The sequence below is a fragment of the Pollachius pollachius genome (assembly GCF_949987615.1).
Source record: "Pollachius pollachius genome assembly, chromosome: 3".
Lineage (NCBI taxonomy): Eukaryota > Metazoa > Chordata > Actinopteri > Gadiformes > Gadidae > Pollachius > Pollachius pollachius.
Window position 1 is genome coordinate 14,478,391 of NC_136936.1, and position 27,645 is coordinate 14,506,035.

General features: G+C 49.6%; 1 protein-coding gene across 1 annotated transcript; it reads left to right on the forward strand.

Annotated features, from left to right (window-relative positions):
* Nucleotides 1-315: 315 nt before the first annotated feature.
* Nucleotides 316-26,199, forward strand: LOC307073360 (P2Y purinoceptor 3-like). The gene is made up of 5 exons (XM_079733146.1): nt 316-438; nt 21,281-21,635; nt 23,341-23,509; nt 25,176-25,497; nt 25,878-26,199. The coding sequence occupies exons 2-5, from the start codon at nt 21,299-21,301 to the stop codon at nt 26,079-26,081; spliced, it is 1,032 nt and encodes a 343-aa protein (XP_079589272.1). The 5' UTR covers nt 316-438; nt 21,281-21,298; the 3' UTR covers nt 26,082-26,199.
* The last annotated feature ends 1,446 nt before the right edge of the window (nt 26,200-27,645 follow it).

Below are 27,645 nucleotides of genomic sequence, written 5' to 3' on the forward strand. Positions count from 1 at the left end.
CTCACGCATACACATATAAGCATAGCTCCATTAATTAGTTATTTAGTGTTTCATGTAGGCCTATTTAAGCTTATTATTTTTCTATCGACCAAACTTGTGACAATCTTGTGTTTTTTGTGGCTCGGCATCTGCAGCAGCACTTGCCTACGAGCGTGTAGTAGGCAAAAAGCGCGGCTCCTTTAAAAGGAAAAGCGAGATCGAATGAGCGATATCATCTGTAAATATTTTGGACAGCGTTGCGTTTTGAGCTATTTGGCGTCTTTTATAGCTTTTGGTTTGAACGTACAAGGTAGGCGCGTCCATACACATCTGAGAGGCGTCTCAGAGGTGTCAACGCACGTTGATTCTGCGACACGGAGAAGTACATTGGTATTTGAATCTGGATTTACTTCCAATACACATTTGCTGCAGGTTCTACATTCGTTCCACATTTGTTGGGTGAGTTTTTAATAACGCAATGTTCTTCTAATTTAACGTTGCTGTCATGTTTATGGAAATTGGGATCAGTTTTGGTTTCTTGTCATAACATTCTGTTTAAGAGATTTAGAGAGTTTAACAAGTTGGAGCTAAAGGGTGTTGGAGTGGATCAAGTAGATATGCATTGGAGATGGTAAAGGTAATACGTTGGAAATGGTAAAGTTAAACCAGTTGTCAGTGATTGAAGGACATATGTCCTACAGGTGTTCCAGAGTGTAGAACATAGTCCAATAATCATTTTATGTTAATAATTTTTCATGAATAATGTGGCAAGCAGCACGGGAAGGACGAGACGGGGGCCCAGGTTAACAGGTTACGCAACCCTCCTGCCCCATACACCGCACGACTCCGAGAGTTGCCTTTATTGAAAGACTACCACAAACGTGGAAACCAGCGCACCCAGTAAACGAACAAGTCACTCTCGGTGACGGTGGCGGCAACGATGCACACAACATGTCAACACTCAACACACAACTAATTAACTACCCCAACCCATTAACCCCACTCAACCCAACAACCACACTGTCCCCGAAAGGGTCCAAACCCCCAGGATAAATGAACCCCCCAGAATCCCTTGCGCAACTGAACGAGCGCCTACACCTGTGGTCGCCACAATATTAATGAGTGCACGATAATGAAAATGTATATATAGACATCCTAAAATAAATACCCACACGCTTGACTTCAGAAACTCTTTTCCCCCAAACTGAAGATATCACACCCTTATAACAAGTTGCAGAATCTGTACTTTGGAGATTAGAGTCATTTATCCTCGAGTAAATGGCTCTTAAAAGAGTCTTTGGTGCAAACATTGCGATTGAAAAATAACCTTGGGTGCAAACAGTGTGAGGGTGCTTGTTCACTTGTCTGTGAGGCATTCGATGTCCTGTTCTTTGGAGCAGCCGATTCCAAGCAACACTGAAATATGTCCCATCCCTAGCCAACATGCAACCACATGCAGTTTCTTCAGAAAATGCACACGCGGCGACATGTCTAGTTGGTTTGGATGCAAATCAAACCACACTATTGTTTGTGATCATGCGTCTTATTTTTAGAGTAAGTGCAAAGCAATACACTACCCAGATAGCTAACTGACTCCGCACCTGATCCGCCTTGGAGGTATGGTAGGCTCCGGAATGGATCCACAAAATGGGTCCGGATCGGTGTCCAATTGAGACTGTCATAGATGCTTTAAATGACGTTATTTTACACTACTTATCAACCCATGTTCACTATAAGAATATGGGGAGCATATTTTGATACTCTTTTATAACGTCTTTTTTACACCAATAGACCTAATACACCGCGGATCAATAGAGCGCAACAGTGTGGTTCCGAAAGTTAAAGATGAACTGAACTGAAATTTGAAGTTTAGTTGATATAACAGATGTATTGTCTGCCTTCTCATTGGTACAATTAGTAATAATGGCTGAACTTGCTACAAGGGATTAATTTGTACGGTGAAAGTGTTATTTATGTTACCGGGCGCCGCCATGTTGGATTTCAACAATCAGCTACGTCACTGGCATGGTAACCTACTCCTACACTGTGGCTCTAGCAGCCATAGCAGGTAATGAGTCAGGCTCTGAGGCTCGCTGAAATGGCTATGGAAAAGCAAACAACCAGGTATGCAGAAGGATCATACTGCATTGCCCCTGGCTGCAGTATTGAATTATATAGGGCCAAGGCAGCTGGGGTAATCAGACATTTCCACAGGCTACCTTTGAATAGAAAACCAGCCCTTAATACATGGCTGGCAGCCTTAAAACTGGCTAACCCTCCGATAGCCCCTGTCATGTCAATCTCCACAAGCTAGCACTCAGACCATAAAGTGTATAAACTATTACTCTCCGACTATATCACAGATCTATGTTTCCAAGCTGCTAATTAAACCACGGCGGGTCTGTAAACAGAAGTTCCACAAATTTCTCTTTCTACTCACCCTGATGTTCGCCGACTAGCCGATTGCTGATGCAGAGGGAGTTAAACTCGAAGTAGTTTCAAAGTAAGATGTATCTGTGCAATATCCATCTGTGCAATATCCATCAACATCCACCAGAAAGTAAACCTCCAACATCCACCAAAAGTAAACGTGACACTCTTGAATCCGCCTCGCATCTATGCTCATCCGCGGGTGTATCTCCCAATGCCAGTCCGCTGGCTTGTTATTGTTTAACCCTCATCGGCGCATGCGCCGTCGCCTGCCTTTCCTTTTTTTTGTTGTTTTCCTGCCTGTCTCCGTGCGCGCTCCCCACTCCCCTGTGTGGATCCTCAGTAAAGTTATGTTCGACTACTACACTCTCGGTTGTTTTCCTAACTACTGGCGTGGTGGCAGCGCAAATTCACCTAACCCAGCCTCACAATTGAAACATCTCCAACTCCGACGAACAAGTCATCAACCGAGAAGGTAGTTTGAGATCCTCTCCATCTGCGTAATGGCGACTAACAGCCGCACACCTAAACAGTGGTGCTTATCCAAACAAGAGACTCTGAATTCTTTTGAAAACTGGAAGCCAAACCTACTTTACACACTCTCTTTGGACCCATTGTTTGCTCCACTTCTCGTCGAGGGGGCGATGTGGGCTAAGAAGAATAGAACTGCCGTTCTCAGAGGATTCCGGGACGATGGTGAGCAAATTGCTGAAGCTTGCAGGCGAACTGCTCAACAGAAAGTGAGCCATTTAGAACTGATGCTAGGTCAGATTGCTAACTATTGCCCTGTGATTTCACGTAACACCATTGTTCGAAATTCCACATCGATAGATAGTATCTGGCAAGCCATTCCACTACATTACGGTTTCCAGACAACTGGCGCTCAGCTAATTGATTTTGTGGACATTCACTTAGAAACTGACGAGCGACCCGAAGATCTATATCAGCGCCTTATGGCATTTACAGAGGATAGCCTCCTCAAAGCTCGTGTGTTGACTCACCATGGCGAAACTCTAGCTGAGGATGAAGAGCTGTCCCCATCCCTTGAGAACTTTGTAGTTGTGACATGGCTACGCTTAATTCATACTGGCTTACCCAAACTTATCAAACAACGCTACGGCACTGAATTACGCACACGTACATTGGCTTCTATCAAACCAGAGATTTCCCAAGCTCTTGACTCCCTCCTGAATGAAATCCGCACAGCTGACGATGCCAAAATCATGCGTGCGGCTGCCACTAGCCGCACATACAGTAGCTCATTGCCACGCAAGCCCCCATTCGGTGCTTCCCCTAGAATGCCGATGAGAATGAGCCCCCATGAGAAATCATGCCATCTCTGCAAACAAGCAGGCCGCCAGGGCAACACACACTTCCTCATCGCATGCAAGTACTTGCCCGAACAGGACCGTAGATTCATGCTGAAGGCAAGACAGATTGTCTCTGTGCTTGACGAGGATCCTGACGACACAGCCATGTACCATGAATATCCTGATGAGCCACTTCCTCACGAGTGCCCTGAGCCGACACAGCCCCACACTGCTCGCGCTGTACAAGTTCGGCAATCTCCATACATAGACACCTTTTGCAAACACCACCATGCACGCATTATTCTTGACACTGGTGCTACGTGCAACACGATAAGACTGTCAGCGGCACACCGCCTTGGTGCTCTTGTGACCCCGAGCTCCCAGTCGGCTCACCAGGCCGACGGTTCCTCTACCATGAAGGTGGTAGGAGAGACCCGCCTCGCGTTCTGTCGTGACTCAAATGAATTCCACTTTGACCACCTCGTAGTTGAACACTTGGATGTGGACATACTGGCAGGCACCCCCTTCATGTCCTCAAATGACATTTCTCTGCGTCCTGCTAAAAGACTGGTCACCATAGCCGATGGTACAGCATTCCCCTACGGCTCCGCTGACACCCAACTCACCAGGAACGCTGTCCGCCGCACCATACTGTTGCGTGCCCCTCCCACTTCAACCACCATTTGGCCGGGTGAGTTTGTGGAGATATGCCTCCCACCTGATGCTCCGTCCGATTCGGCATATGTCTTGGAACCCCGCCTGGATGCGCACAGCGCGCACAAGAGTGAAATGTCACATGCCTGGCCTCACCCTGGAGTGATATCAAGCGTTGCAGGCAGGGTCCGCATCCCGAACCTCTCGAGTGAGCCTCATGTCTTGAAGCGCCGCCAGCACTTCTGCCAAGTGGACCCCCTCTCACCACCGTCCACACCACACCCAGCACCGGACTCTTACACTATCACGCCCATAGTCAGACACCTCCCTGTGCTGACTACAGGTGTTAAACACTCCTGGGGCATCCAAGTGGATCCAGACAACCTACTCCCTCCCGGCTTTAAAGATAGGTTCCATACCTTGCTGGACGAATATGATGAGGTTTTCAACCCTGCTATCTCGGGTTACAATGGCGCTGTAGGCCCATTCGAATCCAAAGTGAACATGGGTCCGGTTGAGCCTCCTCAACGCAAAGGCTGCTTACCCTTATATGGCAGAGACAAACTTACCGAGTTGCAACAGAAGTTTGATGAGCTGGAGGGTCTGGGGGTCTTCCGACGCCCAGAGGATGTAGGTGTGTCAGTGGAATATCTAAACCCTTCCTTCCTAGTCAGGAAACAGAGTGGCGGTTATCGTCTGGTGACTGCTTTTGCTGATGTTGGCCGATATTCAAAACCCCAACCATCTCTAATGCCTGATGTGGACAGCACCATACGTCAAATTGCTCAGTGGAGACACCTGATAGCGACTGATTTGACAAATGCCTTCTACCAAATACCACTGTCGCACAAATCCATGAAATACTGTGGTGTTGTCACTCCCTTCCGAGGAGTCCGTGTCTATGCACGCTCGGCTATGGGCATGCCTGGATCAGAGACGGCTCTCGAAGAACTCATGTGCCGTGTGCTGGGTGATCTGCTTCAAGCCGGTGTGGTGGCGATGCTCGCTGATGATTTGTATTGTGGCGGCAACTCCCCAGAGGAGCTGGTGAATAACTGGTCCTCGGTCCTACATGCTCTGAGACGCTGCAACCTGCGCCTTTCGGCGTCAAAGACTGTCATTAACCCTCACTCTATAAACGTGCTGGGGTGGGTGTGGTCCCAGGGTAAGCTTCAGCCAAGCCCCCATCTAGTGTCCACACTAGCTGCTTGTGAGCCTCCGAAGACAGTAGGAGGCATGAAGTCTTTCATTGGAGCGGTTAAGGTAATGGCCCGTGTGATCCGACACTGCTCTGCCCTCCTTGCTCCTCTGGACGATGCCATCGCAGGGAAGACGTCACAGGAGAACATTACTTGGACTGAAGAAATACACTGTGCCTTCAGTAAAGTTAAGGAGTGCCTCTCCTCCAGCCGCTCAGTCATGCTGCCACGTCCAGATGATCAGCTATGGATTGTGTCTGATGGCGCCGTTAAGGAGACCTGGCATAGCCGCTACCCTGTACATAATGCGCAACAAAAATCTTGCCCTTGCTGGCTTTTTCAGCGCTAAGTTATGTAACCATCAATTAACATGGCTGCCCTGTGAGGTGGAGGCTCTTGCCATTGCTGCGGCTGTCAAACACTTTGGTTCCTACATCATTCAGTCATCGCACAGGGCCTGTGTCCTGACCGACAGCAAACTATGTGTGCAAGCCTATGAGAAGCTTTGCAGGGGTGAGTTCTCTGCTAGTCCCCGTGTGTCTACATTCCTCTCCACGGCAAGCAGGTTCCAAGTATCGGTCCGACATGTGTTCTCCCATCTGACTTTGCCAGCCGTAACCCTCCTGACTGCACTGACATGGCGTGCCAAGTGTGCAGCTTTGTGCAACGGACTCAGGACTCAGTCGTGCGCTTGCTGTCCAGTGATGATATCCTGGCTGGTCGCGCAAGACTTCCGTTCACGAGCAGGACAGCATGGCGGTCCCTACAGTCTGAATGCTCTGATCTGCATCGCACCCATGCTCATCTCACTCAAGGCACACGGCCGTCTAAGAAGATGACCAAAATCAAGGACATCAAAAGATACCTTAGCATAGCGTCCATAGCCAGTGATGGCGTGCTCATCGTGAAATGTGATGAGCCTCTCTCCCCATCGAGGGAGTGCATCATTGTCCCCAGACAGGTTCTGGATGGCCTGGTGACCGCTTTACACTTGCAGCTTAGTCACCCAACGGCGAATCAGCTCAGGAAGACAGTAGGGAGATACTTCTTTGCCCTTGACCTCGACAAGTCCGTCAGCCGGGTTACTGATGGCTGTCATTCCTGTGCTGCCCTTCGTCACACCCCCCAGGTCATTGTGGAACAGTCATCGTCTGATCCCCCAGCTGCTGTCGGCATCACCTTCGCCGCTGACGTCATGAAGCGAGCACGTCAGTTAGTGCTAGTGGTACGTGAGTGTGTGACATCCTTTACAGTGGCCATGCTCGTGGAGGATGAGGGTAGCCAGACCCTGCGGGATGGACTCATCAGGCTATGTGTGGAATTGCGCCCCCTAGATGGTCCATTTGCCGTGATCCGGACAGACCCAGCCCCTGCCTTTAGGGCCCTGGTCACCGACTCGCTCCTTGCCCAGCACAGAATTTCACTGGAGCTGGGGTGAGCGAAGAACCTTAATAAAAACCCTGTCGCAGAGAAGGCAGTGCAGGAGTTAGAGGAGGAACTGCTCCGGCAGCAGCCACGGGGTGGTCCTATATCAGCGGGACTCTTGGCCATAGCGACCACTTGCTTGAACTCCAGACTCCATTCACGTGGCCTGTCTGCCCGGGAAATGTGGACACAGAGAGACCAGTTCACCTGCACTCAGTTGCCCCTAGCTGATGAGGAGCTTATACGCAGACAACACGATGTGCGGAGCAAGAATCACGCTCACAGTGAGAAATCTAAGGCCCCTCATGGGAGGACCTTGGTCCCCTCTCCAATTGAGGTTGGCGATCTAGTTTACATTCGCACTGACCGCAACAAAGCATGCAGCCGCGACCGATATCTCGTCGTTTCCATCGAGGGTCTCTGGTGTGGTCTGCGCAAGTTCGCTAGATCACAACTTAGGAACTTCACCTATCGAGTCATGTCGACTGTTACAAAGTCCCTGTCACCTGCCATGATGCCATTCGGTCCACCAGCTATGATGACGTATTTGACGATGACAGTCCTAGGTCCCCGGCTGTGCCCCAGGTGGAACCCCCCGTGCCGCCTGCTATTCCCCCTGAAATAGCATCAGTGCCCACCCCTGTGAGCCCCGTTGGGCCCCGCCTTGTGCCGGTGTGTCAACCAACTGACTTTACTGCCCCATCGTTCGATTTGCTGGAGGCTCCGGGGACAGCATGCGCTGACCTTGGTAGTGCGCCCTCTCCCCCCAGGCGATGCACCAGGCCGCGCTGCCTGCCATCTCATCTCAGTGACTATGTCGTGGACTTGTGATGGACATGTGGCGTATCCTTTTTCTAATATCTTATGACGTTATACTGTGTTTATTTGATGTTGTTTTGTGAAGCTGTGTATTGTGTAGTTTGCCTAGATGGGTCATCTATTTGTATGTTTGTTCGCCATGGGTTCGGCATGTGGTTTCTGCTGCTATGTTGTATTGCACTGATGCCTCCCACTGGTTAGGAGGGGGTGGGGAAGAAAGGTGGTCACGCCAGTCTGCTGGCTTGTTATTGTTTAACCCTCATCGGCGCATGCGCCGTCGCCTGCCTTTCCTTTTTTTTGTTGTTTTCCTGCCTGTCTCCATGCGCGCTCCCCGCTTCCGTGTGTGGATCCTCAGTAAAGTTATGTTCGACTACTATACTCTCGGTTGTGAGTTTTTCCTAACTACTGGGGCAAAGTGCATCCAACATGTCTTTCAGGTCCCGTCTACCCGGAACCGATTTTTTGGTGAAACCACGTCTTTAATAACCATGTTATTAGGCAGATAATAAACCATGTTCTTTAATAGGTCCATGGTCCCAGGTTGGTTTCAAATAAAACCGGACCTATGCGGTTTCGTGTTAGGATTCGTGTGGACGCCTGAAGCGACGTTAGAGTTGAGTTGAAAGTTACTTTTTTTTTATTATTATTATTATTATTGTTGTAGCTTTAAATACAGCCCCTTGGTCAATTGAATTACTAACTTTACATTAAAAAGTATTTCTACTCAATCTAAAAGGTTAAACAACTGCTATCTCCTCCTCGACTTGAATGTTTTTAAACAGCGCGCAGGCTGGATGCGCGCAGGCTTGATGCGCTCCACTTTTTTTTGTGGAGAACCAGCGCCTTGAATATGTAGGTACTAACGCGTTTTCTCAGCTTGATGTGTTTCCGCAATGAGTCCGTCTTTATGGAGATATTCCTGAAACGCATCAAAGGAAAACGGAGGGGGAAAGATCGTTTTCGACTTGTGGTTGCCATTTATGGGACGCTTCAGCGTCTCTGCTCGGACGTCCCTTAGAGAGAGCATGGCCACTTCCAAAACCTCTCTCTCGCCGCACAGCATCCAAAATGCCCTATGCATGGCTATGCAACCTAATCCCACCATGAGATGGTCAAGGTTGACAGGGAACTCTCGGCAGCAGACCGATTCAAAGGCAGTGTCCACGCTCCGGCAGCACCCACACGCACACCAGTCACACCCACCCGATCCGACGGTTGAACTGGAGCCTGAAATTGTTCCCTCTCCACCGGGTGGTAGTTGGACACTACAGGCTTTTCCCTCACAGGCTCGAACACGTAACCAGCCATATTAAAATCACTCTTTTCCGCCGTGGAGTGTAGAAGACGTTCGCGTGTCTGTATTAACGACCTAGTCCTACCATGCCAGTAACGTCATCGAAAATGTCGGGGCTCTAATACTAAAAGATGCATTTTCTTTTGTATAAAAAAGCTATATATTGATTTATTTAAAAAAAAAAATTGTGTCTTTTTTTAGAATGGTCATAACTAACACGTTATCGATGTTGATTATTTCAGTTCAGTTCATCTTTAAGCCTATTATTTTCTCCATGGAGGTTTTGATTAAAAGCCATAATGTCGTAACCATCCAAAATATACTTACCACGCGCAGTTATATTGTGAATCTATGGTATATGCTCCTGTAGAAGCCACAAGTTAAAGAAGTAAACTTCTAGTTTTTAGAAAAACGAGTTTAATTTGCGATGTCATTTGATAACACCTACCTACTACTACACTACCCACAATCGTAAAGTGTAACACAACGTCTTTGATTGGTGGAGCTTGCTGTTTCCATGGAAACGTTTGCCCTCATCCGCGAAAAGCAAGTCGTGATGACTGCTGCCACTAAACTGATCGCTTACCACAGCAATCATGATTTCCCTTAGATTAATGGGAAGTTAGAGTTGTTGTAAGAACTGAAGCGGAAATCAGCTGTATATGTTGAAAAATATGTTAATAAAGAGTATATGATAAAATTAAAAGTTTTAGTAATTTTGGTAGTTTAAAAGCGAGGAATACATAATGTTGAATGTATACGTAACTTGAATACGAAACTGAATTCACATATAAAAAAATAGGAATGTTATTGCGCGGGGATTGCAGTCAGGAACAAGGTACCGTAATGTGTCGATAACAACGCTATACACTATATGAAACACTATACACACACGCACGCACACGTACACACACACACAATATATGACACACCTTGTATTAACAATAGAAAAATAAAATAATGGCAAAGGTTATAAGATGCAAGAAACACACTTAACAATTGGGTTCTACATTGAGGAATAGTTCGCAATGTTATGGGATGAGTAGTTCCATCAATCTTTACAAAAACGCACGTTACCGTAAAACACATTGCACTGACGCAGCAGTGCCAGATGTAACAATTCCCCCCCCCTCACAGAACTAGGAGTGATACTCAGTCACAAAGTCACGCAGGTGCTGGGGCCTGCCGCGTGCCCGAGCTGGACGGGGTTCAGGTGCAGCAACAACCACTGGCCCGTCGGGCTGGGCCGGAGGAGCTGGGATTGGTGCAGCCTCTAACCATGCAGCCGGCAGAACTCTAGCAGCGGGCACCACCAGGTCTGGGCTCGGGGGGCGTGTACCTTGCCCAGGCGGTTAGCATGCCAGCGTGTGCCGTCGGCGAGCCTGAATGTAGCCGGGCCAAGCTGTTGGCTGACCTGGACCGGGTCCGACCAAAACGACTGGAGCTTGTTGTCCCGATGAGGTTGACGAATCCTGACCCAGTCCAAAACAGCGATGGCAGGTGGCTTAGCACGTCGGGCCCTGTCGAAACGGTCCTTCATCCGATGCTGGCGTGTGTCGACGGCGGCTCGAACCGGGTGGGCTGGGGCCCAAACTGCTGTAGGGCGGAGACTATCCAGAGGCAGCTGGAGCTCCCGCCCCAGCATAAGGGAGGCTGGGGAGACTCCTGTGGTGGCGTGTCGGGTGGCCCGGTAATGCAGCAGCGTTTGGAGGAGGCTGGTGGTGAGTGTGCACCCTTGTGCCAGATGGGCCCTGATGCCATTTTTCAATGACTGGTTCAGCCGTTCCACCGCCCCATTCGCAACCGGGTTGTAGAATGCTGTGCGAATGTGGCGTATTCCTTTCCCGGATTTCTCCAGATAAGAGGACAGTTCGTGGGAGACCATCTGGGGACCATTGTCGGTCGTGATCCTCTCGGGCAGGCCCCACCGCGCGAACAGAGAGTCGAGAATGTCAACCAACACCTTGGCTGTGACCGAGCCCACAGGCGCTACCTCTGGCCACTTAGAGTGGAGGTCGTAGACAACGACGAGGAACCTCTGGTGATGCGGTACTCCATGCAGCTCACCGCAGATGTCAAGTTGTAGGTGCTCCCAGGGTTTGGATGGCCAATCCAGTGGTTGCATGGGCGGGGTTGGGGCTGGGGCCCTGGTCTTACCACTAAGAAGGCAAGCAGTGCAGTCCTTGACCAGGGTCTCGATTTCCCTATCGATGCCTGGCCACCACACCACGTCGCGACACCGTTGTTTGAGATTGACTATGCCAAAGTGGCCCTCGTGCGCCATAGCAAGGGCACGCGCCCGAAGGGCACTCGGGACCACAGTGCAGAGCCCACGAGCGATGCATGACAGTTCGTCCCTGACCCTGGAGTAGGGGAGCATCTCATCTGGTACCCTCACCGGCCAGCCCTGTCTGATGTAGGTCGAGAGTGTAGAGAGGGTGGGGTCGTCAGCTGAGGCGTCCTGGATCTCCCTCAGTGACACTGTCTCCTGGAGGGGTGTGTGGAGGAGCTGGACGAGGTCGTACTCGGCCTGGTCCTGACCGGGGGCCAAATATGGATCTGGGGGTGAGTTGGGGATTGCACGTGACAGCAGGTCAGCCACCACGTTGTCCCGACCCGGCGTGAAATGCAGGTGGAAGTTGAACTGCTGCAGGCGGTCGGCCCAACGATGGAGACGGAGTGGTTTGTGGCCGGTGCCAGACGTGGCTAGGAGGGTGGTGAGGGCCTGATGGTGCGTCCTCAGTGTGAATGCACGTCCGTAGAGGTACATGTGCCAGCGCTCACATGCCCAGAGGCACGCTAGGGCTTCCCGCTCCCCTACCGAGTACCTCTGTTCCGTGGGGCTGAGAGCCCGTGAGGCGAAGGCGATCGGCCTCTCCACACCCCCTTGCAGCTGGGACATCACAGCACCGATGGCCATGGCGGAGGCATCACATGTGACGAGGGTGGGGCTGGCTGGGTCAAATTGCGCCAGGACCGGTGGTGTGGTGAGCTGGGACTTCAGGAGGCGCACAGCGTCCGAGCAGGCAGACGACCAGAACCAGGGCTCACCATGTTTCAGCAGCTGTCGCAGTGGTGCAGTCGTGGCCGAGTACTGTGGCAGGAAACGTAGGTAGAATGCTGTCATACCCAGGAAGGAGGCCAACTGAGTGGCTGAGGTGGGCTCCGGGACACGGTGGATGGCCTCTGTGTTCGAGTGGAGAGGGTATATGCCATCAGCCGAGAGACGGAACCCCACAAACTCAATGGCCGGGGCAGCGAAGACATACTTCTCGCCGTTGAGTGTGAGGTGGTGCTTGGCCAGTGCACTGAACACTGTGGAGGCGCTCGTCGTGGCTCTCGACAGTGGCGCCGTGAACCACGATATCGTCCAGGTAGATGGCCACACCCGGGATCCCAGCGAAGATGGAGGCCATTATCTTTTGGAAGCAGCTGGGGGCAGAGCTTATACCAAAAGCCATGCGTTTGTAACGGAAGACCCCTTTGTGGGTGATAAACGCGGTGAGGTTGCGGCTCTCAGGGTGTAGTGGCAACTGGAGGTAAACCTGGCGGAGGTCTAATTTGGAGAAAGTGGTGGACCCGTGGAACTGGGCGGTGAGCTCCTCTATCGTTGGCAAAGGGTATTTGTCTGGGATGATGGCCTTGTTTACCGCTCTTAGATCCACGCAGAGTCGCAGCCCCCCAGACTTCTTTCTTTGCCACCACAATGTTGGAGATCCAGGGCGATGCATTCACCTGCTCAATAATGTCGCCATCGAGCATGCTCTGTAGCTCAGAGGAGATGTCATTGCGGAGGGCCAGAGGAGAGCGGCGGAGGGGCTGGATGACAGGCGTCACCTGCGGGTCTAACAAGGGCTGGTGGGCGAAAACATCGAGGCAGCCCACACCACTGAACAGCATGGGCCACTGTTGCTGCCAGGGGATGGTAACAGTGTGAATCTCTGAGCCAGCGGTGTCTAGCAGAGTGAAACCGAGGCTGTTGAAAAGGTCGAGGCCAAGGAGGTTGGTCCCGTGGTTTGCAATATTGAACCTGAAGAGTGGCAGTGTCTTCTCTCCGTATTTCACAGGCAGCTGAAGGGAGCCCACGATGTCAATCTTTGAGTAGGCATAGCCACGCAGGGTGGTGGTGGGCTGCCCCAGTGGCTCGTGGGAGAAAAACTGTGTGTAAGTCGCCAAGTTCAGGAGGGACACCGTGGCTCCAGTGTCTAGGAGGAGCGGTAGAATAACATCACCAACCATCAACGAGCATGTTTTAAATGGCGCTCGTCCTGAGCTAACATTGTGGATGATTGTGGTAGGTGGCTGGGAGGCTCTAGCTGGGGCAGACCTACAGACTTTGTGAAAGTGGTTGAGTTTCCCGCAGTTGGAGCAGGTTTTACCACAGGCAGGACAGATCTGAGCTATTGAATTGTGCGCAGAAGAGCCACAATTCCCACATGGCTGGTGTGGGCGGTCACGTGACTGAGAGGCTAGTAATATGTTCTCCTCGCTGCTGTCTACACTCACGTGGAGGAGGGGCACCCGTGACTCGAGTGGGCCCGCTGCCTTGGCCAGTGCTAGAGAGTTGGAAGAGGTGGATAAACTAGCTGCACATTCCAGAGCAGATTCAACCTGAACTGCAAGGTGTAGAGCTGCTGCTAATGTTAAATCATAATTTTCCAGTAGGAGTCTTTCCCTTATTTTGTCACAGTTCGTGTGCAGTATCAGGTGGTCCCTTATCATTTCGTCCTGTAAGGCCCCGAACTTGCACAAGCTAGCTAAACCTCGTAAATCCGCCACAAACTGCGTCACTGACTCACCCGACCGTTGGTGCCTCCGTCGGAATATGACGCGACGGAGCAGAGCACTTTGTGGGGCTGCGAAATGTGCTTTTAGTAGCTCCACGGCATTTGTGTAAGTTGTTGCGTTGCCGAGAGTTCCAAACACGCGCTGTCCCTCCCCTCCTAGGCAGTGCAGCAAGAGTGCACGTTTCCTTACTGTCGAAACATCTTCTAAGCTGGCAGCTAGAATATATGTTTCGAACGAGGAAATCCAGCGAGGTCACGGCACCGGTGGTTCTCCCAGTAGGGCCAGGAAGGGGGAGGGTGGTGGTAGGGAGCAATCAGCCATCTCTCGTCGCCAATGTTATGTTTGAATAACGGAGACTGAAGCCAGAGCTTACTTGGAGCGTGCTCTCCGTTTATTAACCAAAACGCAACTCGCTGAAAACAGGTACGGTCACGTGAATCGCACGTTACCGTAAAACACATTGCACTGACGCAGCAGTGCTAGATGTAACACACCTCCCATCCGTTTCCACTTGGAAGGGGAAGGAGCCATTATACTAGCGCGAGTGGTAGCGCGAGCAAACTTTGTGTAAACATATCCCCGTGATGCGTTGACTAGTTTAGACTTCTGCTCTCATTTTGTCTAAGCTCATCATTTGTATATTACATTAAAGCATAAAAACATTTGCTATTTACAGTAGCTCAGTATATCAAGCATTTGTACTCAACCTTTTCTCCCCAGTGGAAATAAGTGTTTATCTTATACAGTAGGCCTATTTTAATATAACAGCACTTGGGATAGTAAACAAATCACAACAACCAACATGAATTTGAAGTTTTCTTCATGAAAAAATATGAACTATAAATAAGAACAACTTTCCATTTGTTCACTTGCTTTAATGAACGACAGCAGTGAAATGACAATAACCAAACATGTCATGAGCAGCTGAAAGTGCCGGTAGGTTTACATCTAAACAGAGTCATTAACTTCCTGTTCCGCTATGTGCAACAACATAGAGGTCCGTAGTGCAACAACATAGAGGACCGTAGTGCAATATTCCCTATCTCCCCCTGAGACTTTAACACTCTACCACAAAGGCTGATAGAAATAAAAGAAAAACAGCATCGAACGAACGGTCGTATGCACTTTGTGCCATAAAAACGAGTGGAAAGTCCAACATGAACACAATGCCCACAGAACCCATTAAAGACTACCCCACAGCAAAGTCCTTATGCCAGGCAGGCACACTGGCCTTCCTGGTGGACCGGCGCAGGCCTGCCGCCGGCGACACGTCGGGTGGCGGTGGGAGAGGGGCCACAGGGCCCACAGAGGCCGGCGGCGGCGTACGAAGCATGCCCTGGGCCGGCACCACTTGCACGATAGAGGAGGGCTGCGTCCCGCGCCGGGGAGAGCCTGCAGGTTGTAGCGCCGTTGGTGGAGCGGGCCCTGACTCCGTCATGGGCCTAACTTGGCCGCTCGCAAGACCAGGCAGCTGCGGCATTGCATTAAGTGCTGGTACAGCGACAGGAGACGCCAGATCATCAAAGATCGAACGAGGTGGGGGCCGGTCGCTGTGGACCGGGTAGAACTTGCGCAGGAATCTTCGGTTCCGAGCTGAGACCCTGCCCGACCCGTCAATCTTGACCACGTACTGATCGTGCTGGCGCACCTCAACGACACTGCCCGTCCTGTCCCACTTGTGAGGGTGAGGCCCCATCTGGTTCTGTACGCGGACAAAGTCCCCCACCTCGAGAGGTAGGAGGCGTTTGGTGTGCTCCGCCCAAGTGCCAGCTGTGCGGAAGTGGCGTTTGCGGAGGGCCTCCTCCCTCGCCGTCAGCGTCTCACGCCACGTTACGTGCGGCCTGTACCTCCCGGGGGGAATCGGGATGAAGTCGCGGATGGGCCAGCCGAAGACACACATCGCCGGGGATAGCTTTGTGTCAGGGTCCGGCGTATTACGGTATTGGAGTATCGCCCTCTGCACAGCGTCGGTGTCGAGTTCGCACTTCGGGCCTGTATTGTCAGTGATGAGCCGCTTCATCGTCTTCACCCCGATCTCTGCGCGGCAGTTGCTGTGGGGGAAGGCCACCGATGAGAGGCGGTGGTGTACGCCCCATCTGCGAAAGAAAGACCTGGTCACGGCGGGGTCGGCAGCGCCACGGGCTGAGAGGGCGCCATCCGGTGGCAGTGTTCACAGCCATTCTGAGTGGCGCAGCTGTCAGCCGACATGCCTGGCCAGAACATGGACGATTCCGCGCGGGCGGTCATCATGGAGACGCCTTGGTGGGCAGCGTGCAGGGCGCTCAGCACTTCGCCACGGAGTGAGGGTGGTATGACTACCCTATCCTTGTACAGGACCTCCCCGTCAGCTGATGTGATGTCCTCGCGGTACTGATGGAAGCCACGAATCGCCACCGGCATCCCAGCCCTTGACTCGGGGAAGCCGTCTGCTGCCATCTCCTCCAACGCGCACATATCGTCGCTGCTGCTCATGGCCTCCCTGACGCGGTCCCATGTCACGGACTGCAGCGATTCAAGCCCCCCAGCGCACCAGGCCAGGTCACCTTCCTCAACACCATCGGCCCTCGGCCCTGCCCACCATATCAGAGACAGCACATCAGTGTGTGCGCTGGGTGAGAGGTGGGCCACCATGGCGGCATTGTCGTCCGGAAGATCCATGGGCGACGGGCACGGTATGCCGACAGGCCTGCGCAACATGGCATCTGCAGCCCTGTTCTTCATTTCGGGGACATGTATGATGCGGAAACGATAGCGCAGAGTCTTCTCCTTGAGGTTCCTGAGACGGGGGTTGGGCACATCGTCGAGTGCCCTGTCGCCAAGGAGTTTGAGCAGTGGCTTGTGGTCGACCGCAACAATCAGGTCCCTGCAGCCCAACACGAAGTAGCGCGCTTTGTCTAAGGCGTTAGCGACTGCGAGCGCCTTGCCCTCTACAGGCGCTTATCTGGACTCGGCCGCATGCGTGAATCTGCTGCCAACCAGGGTCACCTTCCATCCATCAGCGCAGCAGAAGGGCCTGACCGGCGCGCACTGACAGTGCTTCTGGAACAGCCAGAGCCAACGCCCTCTTTTGACCAGTCCGTGGCGAGGCATGTCGGCTTGGACTTGTCAAAGATGCGGACGCCGCGCTCGATCTCCTGGACGATCTCCTCCTTTGATTCGCGGAAAACGTTCTCCAATTCCGGAGACCACTCGAAGCGTACCCCATGCAGTAGGAGTTTCCGGAACGGTTGCATGCGCTCGGCCATACTGAAGGCGTAGGCCACTTGGTTGACCAGTCCGAACCAGGACCTGACGTCAGTGACATTGCGGGAGGAATATACAGTCTGAGGGGTCAGTCACGTACGCGATCTGGCGTGTCTCCATTCTTCAGGCGTCACTGCTGTTACCAGCGAACCTGACGACAGCGGCCCCGAGAATCCGTATGCCCTCATTATTCGCGGCCTTCATGGTCATGGATACGGGAATGAGGTCATCTTTGCTCAGGCCCATCTGTTGGGCGACCTTGACGCCGATCAGGCAGCTCTGGCACCCCGTGTCAGCCATAGCTGGCAGAGTCACAGTGCGGGTGTGCTTCCGGAGGTCAAGGCCCAGTGCTTTGTAATCCTCGTTTTCAATCGTGAGTGTGAGGTAGATGTATGGCTGTGAGTTGGACGGGCGCTTCATCCACTTGTCGCACATATCATCATACAGGTGGTGAGCGAGGGGGAGTGTGCGTACCATGTCGGCGGTGCTGGTGAGTGTGCACAGTTCGCCGAAGGCGGTCGTCTGCTGTTCGTCGCACACCCCATCAGCCTCCTCCGGTGCGGGCCTAGATGATCGGCCACCCAGGCAGACCTTGTCAAGGTGGTTCTGACGGTTGCATTTCCGGCACGTCTTGCCGTACGCAGGGCACTCGGCGCGCCTGGCGCGCCACTGAGGTGTTTTGCCGTGGCCTGCCTCGCCGCAGTAGATGCACGTCCCCTCGGCCTTGACCTTGGGTTTCTCCGCTCTGCCGCCAACCCTGGCTCGGACGTCCTGCTGCTTCCCCCGTCGATAAGAGCTGCTGATAGTGTCCGTGCTCTGAGGGTCAAGCAGGCGTGACGCTGAGCGCTTTCCTGACTCTTTGGCTTCGATGTACTCTATCATGTCCTTTAGTGGCATATCCTAATTCTTTTCGCCAAGCAGATCGAGCTGTATTTCTTGGTCTGTTATGCCGCGGGCGATCACATCACGCAATATTTCCTCTGTGAAGTCGTTGACTTGGTCACACCCCTCCTTAGTGCATGTCATTTCGTATTTACACGTGCCTGCCTGCCACTTTAAGCGAGCATGAAATGATCGGATGGGCTCTTCGTGTCCCTGTCGCATGTTAGATAGGGCCACTCGAGCTACCATTGTGTTTTCTGCACGGACAGCGAGTGCCCTCATGGCAGAGAGAACGTCCTTTTCATCACTGTCCACTAGGCTTTTGCCTGCAACACGGGTGAGGTCTTTTCGCAGATCCTCCTCACAGCACTCTAGCAGTTGTGTGACAACATCTGATCTAATTAGTTTAGTGCCCCTCTTGTACTCACCCCAGAGGGTTAGGAAGTATGACCAGGTCTCGGCTGTTCCAGCCAACGCTATGGACGGGCGTCTGAGTTTCTCCATTTTGGCATTTGGGCGTGGTTCCCTAGGGGCTGCAGCGTGTGTGGTCGCGTGTATGTTCAGCATGGCCACCACCACTGCTGCTTCAGCATGTGTAGCCACATAGTCACACTCCTCGATAGGGCAAGGCACATTCATCCTTGGTCTCACAGTTTTGTATTTTCGTTTCTTTGTTTTCAATGATGCACTCGTATATCCGGGTTCCCGGGTGACGTCACTTGTAAGTACACTCGCTGTCCGGCCACTCGTATGATTGCATTCTTTCGCGACGTTGGAGATGTCTGCTTGGCTTAATCCAGATGTTTGGTTATAAATAAGAACAACTTTCCATTTGTTCACTTGCTTTAATGAACGACAGCAGTGAAATGACAATAACCAAACATGTCATGAGCAGCTGAAAGTGCCGGTAGGTTTACATCTAAACAGAGTCATTAACTTCCTGTTCCGCTATGTGCAACAACATAGAGGTCCGTAGTGCAACAACATAGAGGACCGTAGTGCAATATTCCCTAAACTATTTACAAAAATAAAACATGTAGGGTACATTTGCTAGAGTCAAAATAGTCACAGCTAATCTTGAGCATTTACTGTCTCCTGTTAGCCACGGTACTGCCAATCTGCTGCTGGGTAATTAGCTCTGACGGCCTGGACAACACAGAAAGCCAATACTATTTAAGAAAGAAAGAGAACAACATTAGCAAAGCAAGATAAATTATGCCTTGAGTAGCCTATACAGCATTAAACAGACTTCAAGCTAACGTAACGTAGCCTGTGGTCTGCCAATCGGCTACTTTCGGATAACTACATTGTCACGTTCCCCGGGACTCAAAACTATGGCTATGCTTTGGCTGGCATTTCCAGTTCAATTTCTGGGTCCGGAAAGATGTATCCAATACCCAACTGTTCAGATGAGGCGTAAAGCCTGGGTGAGAGGTTACACACATGGCCCTGTCCTCGCAAGATTCAGCCATTTATTCTAGAAGAAACTGGCATCGCTGAAATTCGCTGCAGCATAGTGTTACGTATTTTAAGCACATGAGCTGCCCCCACACAGCCACAAGGAAGCAGAATCGAACACACAAACTGCATTACCTCCAAATAGCCACAAGGAAGCAGGATCAAACATATAAGCTGTAATTACCTCCACATAGCCACAAGGAAGCAGTATCAAACATATAAGCTGTAATTACTTTGCATAGGCCACGCCTACTTCACATAGGCCACGCCTACTTGATACAAACGGGGAGCGGGAGTCAGATGAGGTCAGAGACATATGGCAGACCCGTTTACAGCCCCGGGGCTGGAAGATAGCTCTGCGGTATCTCTCTCCACGTGTGTTAAATACAATTCCCTTCTTTTGCTTCATAGTTACCATACCGAAATACTTTAACAAATAAAGTGAGTTAAAAGCGACCCGGTTTAGACTACTTTCTTCAAGAACACGACAATTGGGACTCTATGTTGGTGTCCATAGGCGAACAGAGCAAACAGGTACACCACCAGTTCACTCCGGTGCGCTCCGGCTCCTCGTCCTCGGCAACAGGCAAGGCTTGTTCAGCTGCAGCCGCAGCAGCCTCCTCCTCTATTTGTCTTAATTATTCCTGGCTGTATTCTGGCTCGTACAAATAGCCCTGAACGTCAGAATGCAGCATAGATAAATGCTAAATTTCTATAAATCCTAAATTTCTCTGCTGAGATGAATTAAGTATATCTTATCTTATCTTAGATTTTCGATATCCACTCCAGCTGTTTCCCATGCAAATTTGCTTCTGCCATGGTCGGAGGTTTGTGTCGGTCTAGTTCTCGAGCTAAGCGGTGAAGAAAAATGGCGGACATTGTGTTTACACCTCCTACGCGAGCTCCCGCCCCCCTCATTCCTTATTGGTGGGCTTACAAATTTGCAGAAGCAGTGTTTTGTAGTCCTCGGCCCTTCTAGCAGGCAAGCAAAGTTTTACTGACATGACGCCAAACGTTTCATTTGGCGTAATTTAAGGAGAAATTTAGATCAGGAAAGCTGGGCTAAGGGAAGACTGGGTTAGACTGGGGGAAAAAAAACTTTTTTTTATACTACAATAGCAATTTTATAATGATAGAATGCCGGTCCTGTATCGGTGAAGTATCCCTTTAAAGATGCTGGGTGTTGGGTATCGGGTGTCAGGCTCGGATGTTGCGCTCATCATTATTTGTCCAATGGCATCACTCTGGCCAATCAGTGGCCAGCAGCCTGTTTAAGTCACACAAAAGTATCAGATCAGCTCTCTTGGAACCTCGAAGGAGGTGAGACAAATAAAGTAACAGTTACCAGGGACCAGGTACCTCATTTTGGCGATCGAAACGCAAAAAAAGGCGGGCCGAGTCGAGGCGAGTTGAGCTGGTATTGTTATTATTTTTATCAGAAAGGGTATGAATATCTAGTGTTAATAAAAAAAATTCTGCTTAAGACTGTGATAGCTAATAATGTCCTGATACCACTTTTTCAGTTCCGATACCGATACCGCAGCTTTGGCTATCTGCCGATGCTGATATCAGTCCAAATCTTTGTTTTACTCTTGAACAAATATTAATAATAATATAACATATGGAAGCACTTTACTCATGATAGCCAATTAGCCACCTCAAAACATCTCACTAAATTTACAATTTACAAAATCAACTATATCTCAGAGATGAAAAACATAAACTGGATCAACATCCTGTTTTTTTTACTTCAAGCTTGAATAGATTTCCATATGTAAGATGATTATTTCTCACTACAGGGGGTCCCAGCATTCAGGATGGATTCTAGCAACGTATCCAACGCAACTTACAAGAACGACCTCGACCCATGTGACTTTGAACAAGACATTCACAAGTTTGTACAATACGTGTTGCCCGTCATCTACTTTTTGCTGTTTTTCTTTGGCCTCTCGCTGAACGCCATGGTGCTATTCTTCATCACGTTCCGCACAAAGCGCTGGACCCCGTCCACCATCTACATGCTCAACCTGACCTTGTGCGACATCCTGTACGTCTTCACGCTGCCCTTCTTCATCTACAACTTGGTTAACGACTGGCCCTTTGGCGAGGCAGTCTGCAAAATCTTTGGCTTTCTCTTCGAAGCCAATCACTATGGTAGGCAGTACGCATAGTAAACAGTATTAAGGCTTTCTTAGTCTTTTTGATGTATTATGATGAGTGCATAACTACATCTCATACACAGTGGGGCAAAAAAGTATTTAGTCAGCCACCAATTGTGCAAGTTCTCCCACTTTAAAAGACGAGAGAGGACTGTAATTTTCATCATAGGTAAACCTCAGCTATGAGAGACAAAATGAAAAAAGAAAAATCCAGAAAATCACATTGTCTGATTTTTTAAGAATTTATTTGCAAATTATGGTGGAAAATAAGTATTTGGTCACCTACAAACCAGCAAGATTTCTGGCTGTCACAGACCTGTAACTTCTTCTTTAAGAGGCTCCTCTGTCCTCCACTTGTTACCTGTATTAATGGCACCTGTTTGAACTCCTTATCAGTATAAAAGACACCTGTCCACAACCTCAAACAGTCACACTCCAAACTCCACTATGGCCAAGACCAAAGAGCTGTCAAAGGACCACCAGAAACACAATTGTAGACCTGCACCAGGCTGGGAAGTCTGAATCTGCAATAGGTAAGCAGCTTGGTGTGAGGAAATCAACTGTGGGAGCAATTATTAGGAAATGGAATACATACAAGACCACTGATAATCTCCCTCGATCTGGGGCTCCACGCAAGATCTCACCCTGTGGGGTCAGAATGATCACAAGAACGGTGAACAAAAATCCCAGAACCACACGGGGGGACCTAGTGAATGACCTCCAGAGAGCTGGGACCAAAGTAACAAAGGCTACCATCACTAACACACTACGCCGCCAGGGACTCAAATCCCGCAGTGCCAGACGTGTCCCCCTGCTAAAGCCAGTGCATGTCCGGGCCCGTTTGAAGTTTGGTAGAGAGCATTTGGATGATCCAGAACAGGATTGGGAGAATGTCATATTGTCAGATGAAACCAAAATAAAACTTTTTGGTAAAAACTCAACTCGTCGTGTTTGGAGGAGAAAGAATGCTGAGTTGCATCCAAAGAACACCATACCTACAGTGAAGCATGGGGGTGGAAACACCATGCTTTGGGGCTGTTTTTCTGCCAAGGGACCAGGACGTCTGATCCATGTGACGGAAAGAATGAATGGGGCCATGTATCGTGAGATTTTGAGTGAAAACCTCCTTCCATCAGCAAGGGCACTGAAGATGAAACGTGGCTGGGTCTTTCAGCATGACAATGACCCCAAACACACCGCCCGGGCAACGAAGGAGTGGCTTCGTAAGAAGCATTTCAAGGTCCTGGAGTGGCCTAGCCAGTCTCCAGATCTCAACCCCATAGAAAATCTTTGGAGGGAGTTGAAAGTCCGTGTGGCCCAAAAACATTTTGTCTCTCATAGCTGAGGTATACCTATGATGAAAATTACAGGCCTCTCTCATCTTTTTAAGTGGGAGAACTTGCACAATTGGTGGCTGACTAAATACTTTTTTGCCCCACTGTAACTGATAGTATCTTACACCCATACCAAGTGTGTGCTTAATTCAACACAAAATAGCTATGTTGAAATATTTTGAAAAGTGCAATTCAGAGATTTGCTCAGAAAACTAGAGGGGTTAACTATGTAACATTGTGGCGCCAAAATACAAAACATGACACATTGCCATTACCATTAGCACAGAATGTATTCATGTCCTATCATGTGTTAAAACAGGTTAGATGAATGCTACTGCAGTGTTAAAACCCCACCTGTGCCTACAGGCGCCATTCTTTTCCTGTCCGTCATCAGTCTACATCGCTTCATTGGTATCTGCTACCCGGTCAACTCCCTCAGCTGGAACAGCACTCGACGCGCCAAGCTGGTATCCGTGGGCGTGTGGGCCTGTGTGCTCACTGGTCAGGCACCCGTTCTCTACTTCAACGGCATCGGGTGAGGAATATACACACACACACACCCCAATGCCCGGCATAAGGGAGTGTTATAATGTAAGGTCATTCAGCAGACGAGACACTTCTAACCAAAGTGACCTCCAGTGCCCTTGTTATATGTGATTAAAGGGATACGAAGATATCTCTCTAAATTGGAGGATGCCTGTCTCACTCATCTAGTCTATTGTAACTCTGCAACTCAATAGAAGTGGCTAATGTAAAGAAAATGCTAACCAGCCCCTTCTGGACATGGAATTGTGATTTGGAATTGAACAATTCAACTGAATCTTGCAGGATGGGCAAATGCAAATGTAAAGATATCTCGGCAGTAGAGTTAAGCCTCTTCCTCAAAGATGCCATAGGTAGGATGACATCAATACCAGTACCATTTTGGTCGGCAGTAGCCTACCCTATAGCCACAGCCCTATTCTACCTCACCCAACTGTAAGTAGTTTTGGGTGCCCAAGAAAGCTACACAAAGCATATATTGCTGACCAGGAAGTGTAAGGGGGGGGGGGGGGGTTAGGCAGAACCCAAGTGCACAGACAGACGACAGTTGTAGGACAGTTTCAAGGATTTATTCTGGTACAGGATCGGGCAGGCAGAGAGCAGACAGTAAAGTCACCGACAGGTGGGCAGGGAATCGTCAGTGGGTCAGCAGGCGAGGAGTCGGCATCGGGAGGGCAGAAGAGCAGATCGGGAGTCTGGAACTGGAGAGAGCGACAGGGACTCGACGTCGGGCGGGAGGTCAGGCAGGCGAAGGGTCGATAACAGGAAGTCAGGCAGATGGATCAGGAGATGGGGACAGAGGAGCAGACAGACCGACAGGTACTGGACGGCAGGCAGGAGGTCAGACAGGCGAGGGTTCGTTAACAGGCAGAGTGGAGTAGATGAAGTCAATCGGGAGGTGCAGGAAAGCTCTGAATAAAACAAGAGACAATCTGGCAAGGACTGAGTGAAAGGAGAGGACTATTATAGGGGGAGCACAGGTGAAGGTGGTTGGGTTGATTAGGGGAGATCAGGGTGGCAGGCAGGTGAATGGGAAAACCAGGGGCGGACCATGACAGGAAGTACTGCAAAGGCTTTTTTTGCGTCGGCACCACGGGCCCAAGTGGGGAGGCAACACACACACACACACAAACACTTTTGCCCAAAGCGACCTCCAGTCTTCTTGCGATTAAAGGGATATGCAGAGATATCTGTAGATTGGCGAATGCCTGTCTTATCCAGGTTCAGAAATGTTTTTTGTAATTCTGCATTGACTTAACATTTGTGAACCATTAGATCTCTTATGAAGTGAAGTGCATTCCCCTCACATGAACAGGAGCTGGGCTACTGTAAGTCTGCAAGTCAATAGAATTGGCCAACCAAAAGCAAATGCTAACCAGTAAACTCTCCCTCTGGACACGCAATTTGGAATCAAATAACTGGGCTGAATCTTGGCAAGAAAGCAAACGCTTATTTACATATATCTTGGCAGTAAGGGTTAAGCATCACTCTCAAGGATGCCATAGGAAGGATTACTTTGGAGATTGCACGAGGACCTTTTGGCCGGGGAGTAGACTGCCCTATTGTCACTGCACTATTCTACCTCAACTCACTGTCAGTTATGGGTGAAGAAGAAAGCTAGACTTGCATTCAACCACAATGCATCTGTTGTTTTCCAGGAAGTACGACAATAGCACTTATTGCTATGACCTCATGAACCTGAATCTCTCAGGTGCCTACCTGGTCTACGGCTCTGTGATCTCCATGGGGATGTTCGTCCTGCCCTTCATGGTGGTGATGGTGTGCTACGGCCTGATGGTGCGCAAGTTGCTGGAGCCCAGCTGGGAATCAGGGGAGGGCCAGCAGGGGCTCCAGGCGGCCCACCGCACCAAGCAGAAGTCGGTGAAGATGATCATCATCGTGCTGGTGACTTTCTTTCTCTGCTTCCTGCCCTACCACCTGATCGAATACTGCAGATACCTCTCACATCATCTAGAAGAGGTCAGTGCAGCAAATATCCTTAATCAAATACCTGACACAGGATTTGTTTGAAATCTGATAAAACTATGTATGTGTTCCTGTTAGCATTCTCTAATGGCTTGATGTGTAGCTACAGATAGCTACAGATATAGCTATAGGATTTTCAGGAGAAAATAAAATGATTTGAAGAGAAAAATTTGAATCAACCCATGGATTGGCACATTTCATTCTTGAGGAAGTTTCTATTTCTGATATTCATTTAATTTTTAACCCTGTGATTTCACGAGATGATGTCTCGGCAACACCTGCCACCAACTCTCACTGATTTGAGAGCCATGCCCCTCTCCTGACTCATATAAAGTATTTTTTTTTTTGATCTTCTTTCTGTGTCTCTTGATCAGATGACCTGCAAAATGGAGAACGCGTTCTTCATAGCCTCCCAGGTGACCTGGCTGATGGCCAATGCCAACAGCATAATGGACCCCATCCTCTACTTCATGGCTGGCCAAGAGTTCCGTAAAACCATGAAAAAGAAGAAGAAGCAGAAAAAATCTGAAAACACACTTCCAGAATGTGCAAATACAGTGTTTACAATGTCACTGTGATATTTTACTAGATTCTACCCGATCTAAAACACCTCGTCCTCTTTGAAAATTCCCGGTGACCAAACACGGGTATGAAAGCAAATCACTGCCATAATGTTTTTAATTGTAAAAGCAGGGTTCCTACAGGTCCTTAAATAGTCTTTAAATGTCTAAAATCCAATAATCTGAAATATAGGCCTTTTAAATGTCTTAAATACAGGTCTTAAAATGTAATGGATTATGGGACCAATAACCACTAATGCAAACTGTGCAACCCAGTTAGAATTGATCCGAGCACACCCAGCTAGTGTGTCGCGGAGGCTAGTGGCATCCCCTCTCGTCAAAGAATAGCTACTTGTTTCTGTTAACGTTAATTTCAATCTACTATGGGTTAATGCAACTTCAACAAGATCTGGCTCATGAACAGTGCTGTACCTTGTGCAAGAAAACGCTAAAATAAGGAACTTTAGGTAATGAGGCATTAGAGTCACATGAAGTCAGAAAAACATTAAACCGCTGTAAAAAGCCACCGGCAAACGCCTGCCATCACACAATATTGTTCAGCATTCACATCAGGAGCATCGAAGTCCGGTCTCAGCACGACCCACACTGCTGAAGTGGAGCTCAAATCAGCATATTCGTCAAAATTCCGCAAACCTACCTTTAGTTTGTATGTGTCGTATCTCGTTATTGTTGTAAATAGGTACGTCTTACAGAGTACTGCATTAAAGGCACTTATAACACATGATTATATTAATTATTTAGCTTTTTTCTTAATAAAAAAGTCATAAGCTGGTTGCAATCACGCTCTCCGACACTGGTATAATATTCAGGGCACCTGCAGGTTGTCCTACACCAGCTGCAACAACCTTAATACACCTGGTTTGTGTAATGACAAGAAGTCACATCTATAATATGTCCATGCTCCTGACCAGGATTGGTACAGACATAAGTCACCATGGCGATACGGCGACGTTAAAAGAGATCGACTTTCGTGTCCCCACTAACCCAGGCTTTGAGCGCAACATACCCACTAACCCACTAATCGAGGTTCGTAGTACAGGCCACTGGTTACCTGCTTTCACAACGTTTGAGACTTTCTCTGACCGTTCAGACATACAGCAGCCGACTATATATGTTAGATAACCAACGACTACAGACATATTATGTCCTCTTCATGTCTCTAGCAGGATCTATGTTTTTGTTCAATGAACATATTATACTCGTATATATTGTACAACTGTGTACACAAAGTTCTGTGTAGTAATTACATTTAGCAGACGCTTTTATCCAAAGCGACTTACATCGGTTAATACACACATTGACACACCGACGGCAGGGTCAACCATGCAAGGTGACTGCCAACTCGTCAGGAGCAGTTAGGATTATGGATGAATCCGAATTCATTGCTCATTGCTCAACCCTGCATTGCTCAACCCTAACCCTAACCCTAACTTTTAAGCCAACCCCCTACCCCTACCCTTCTTCCCCTACCAAATGGGACAACCCTACCCTGCGACGTCATTGGTAGTCCCTACCCTGTGATGTCATTATTAGTCATCATTAGTCAACTCGAAATGCTTGC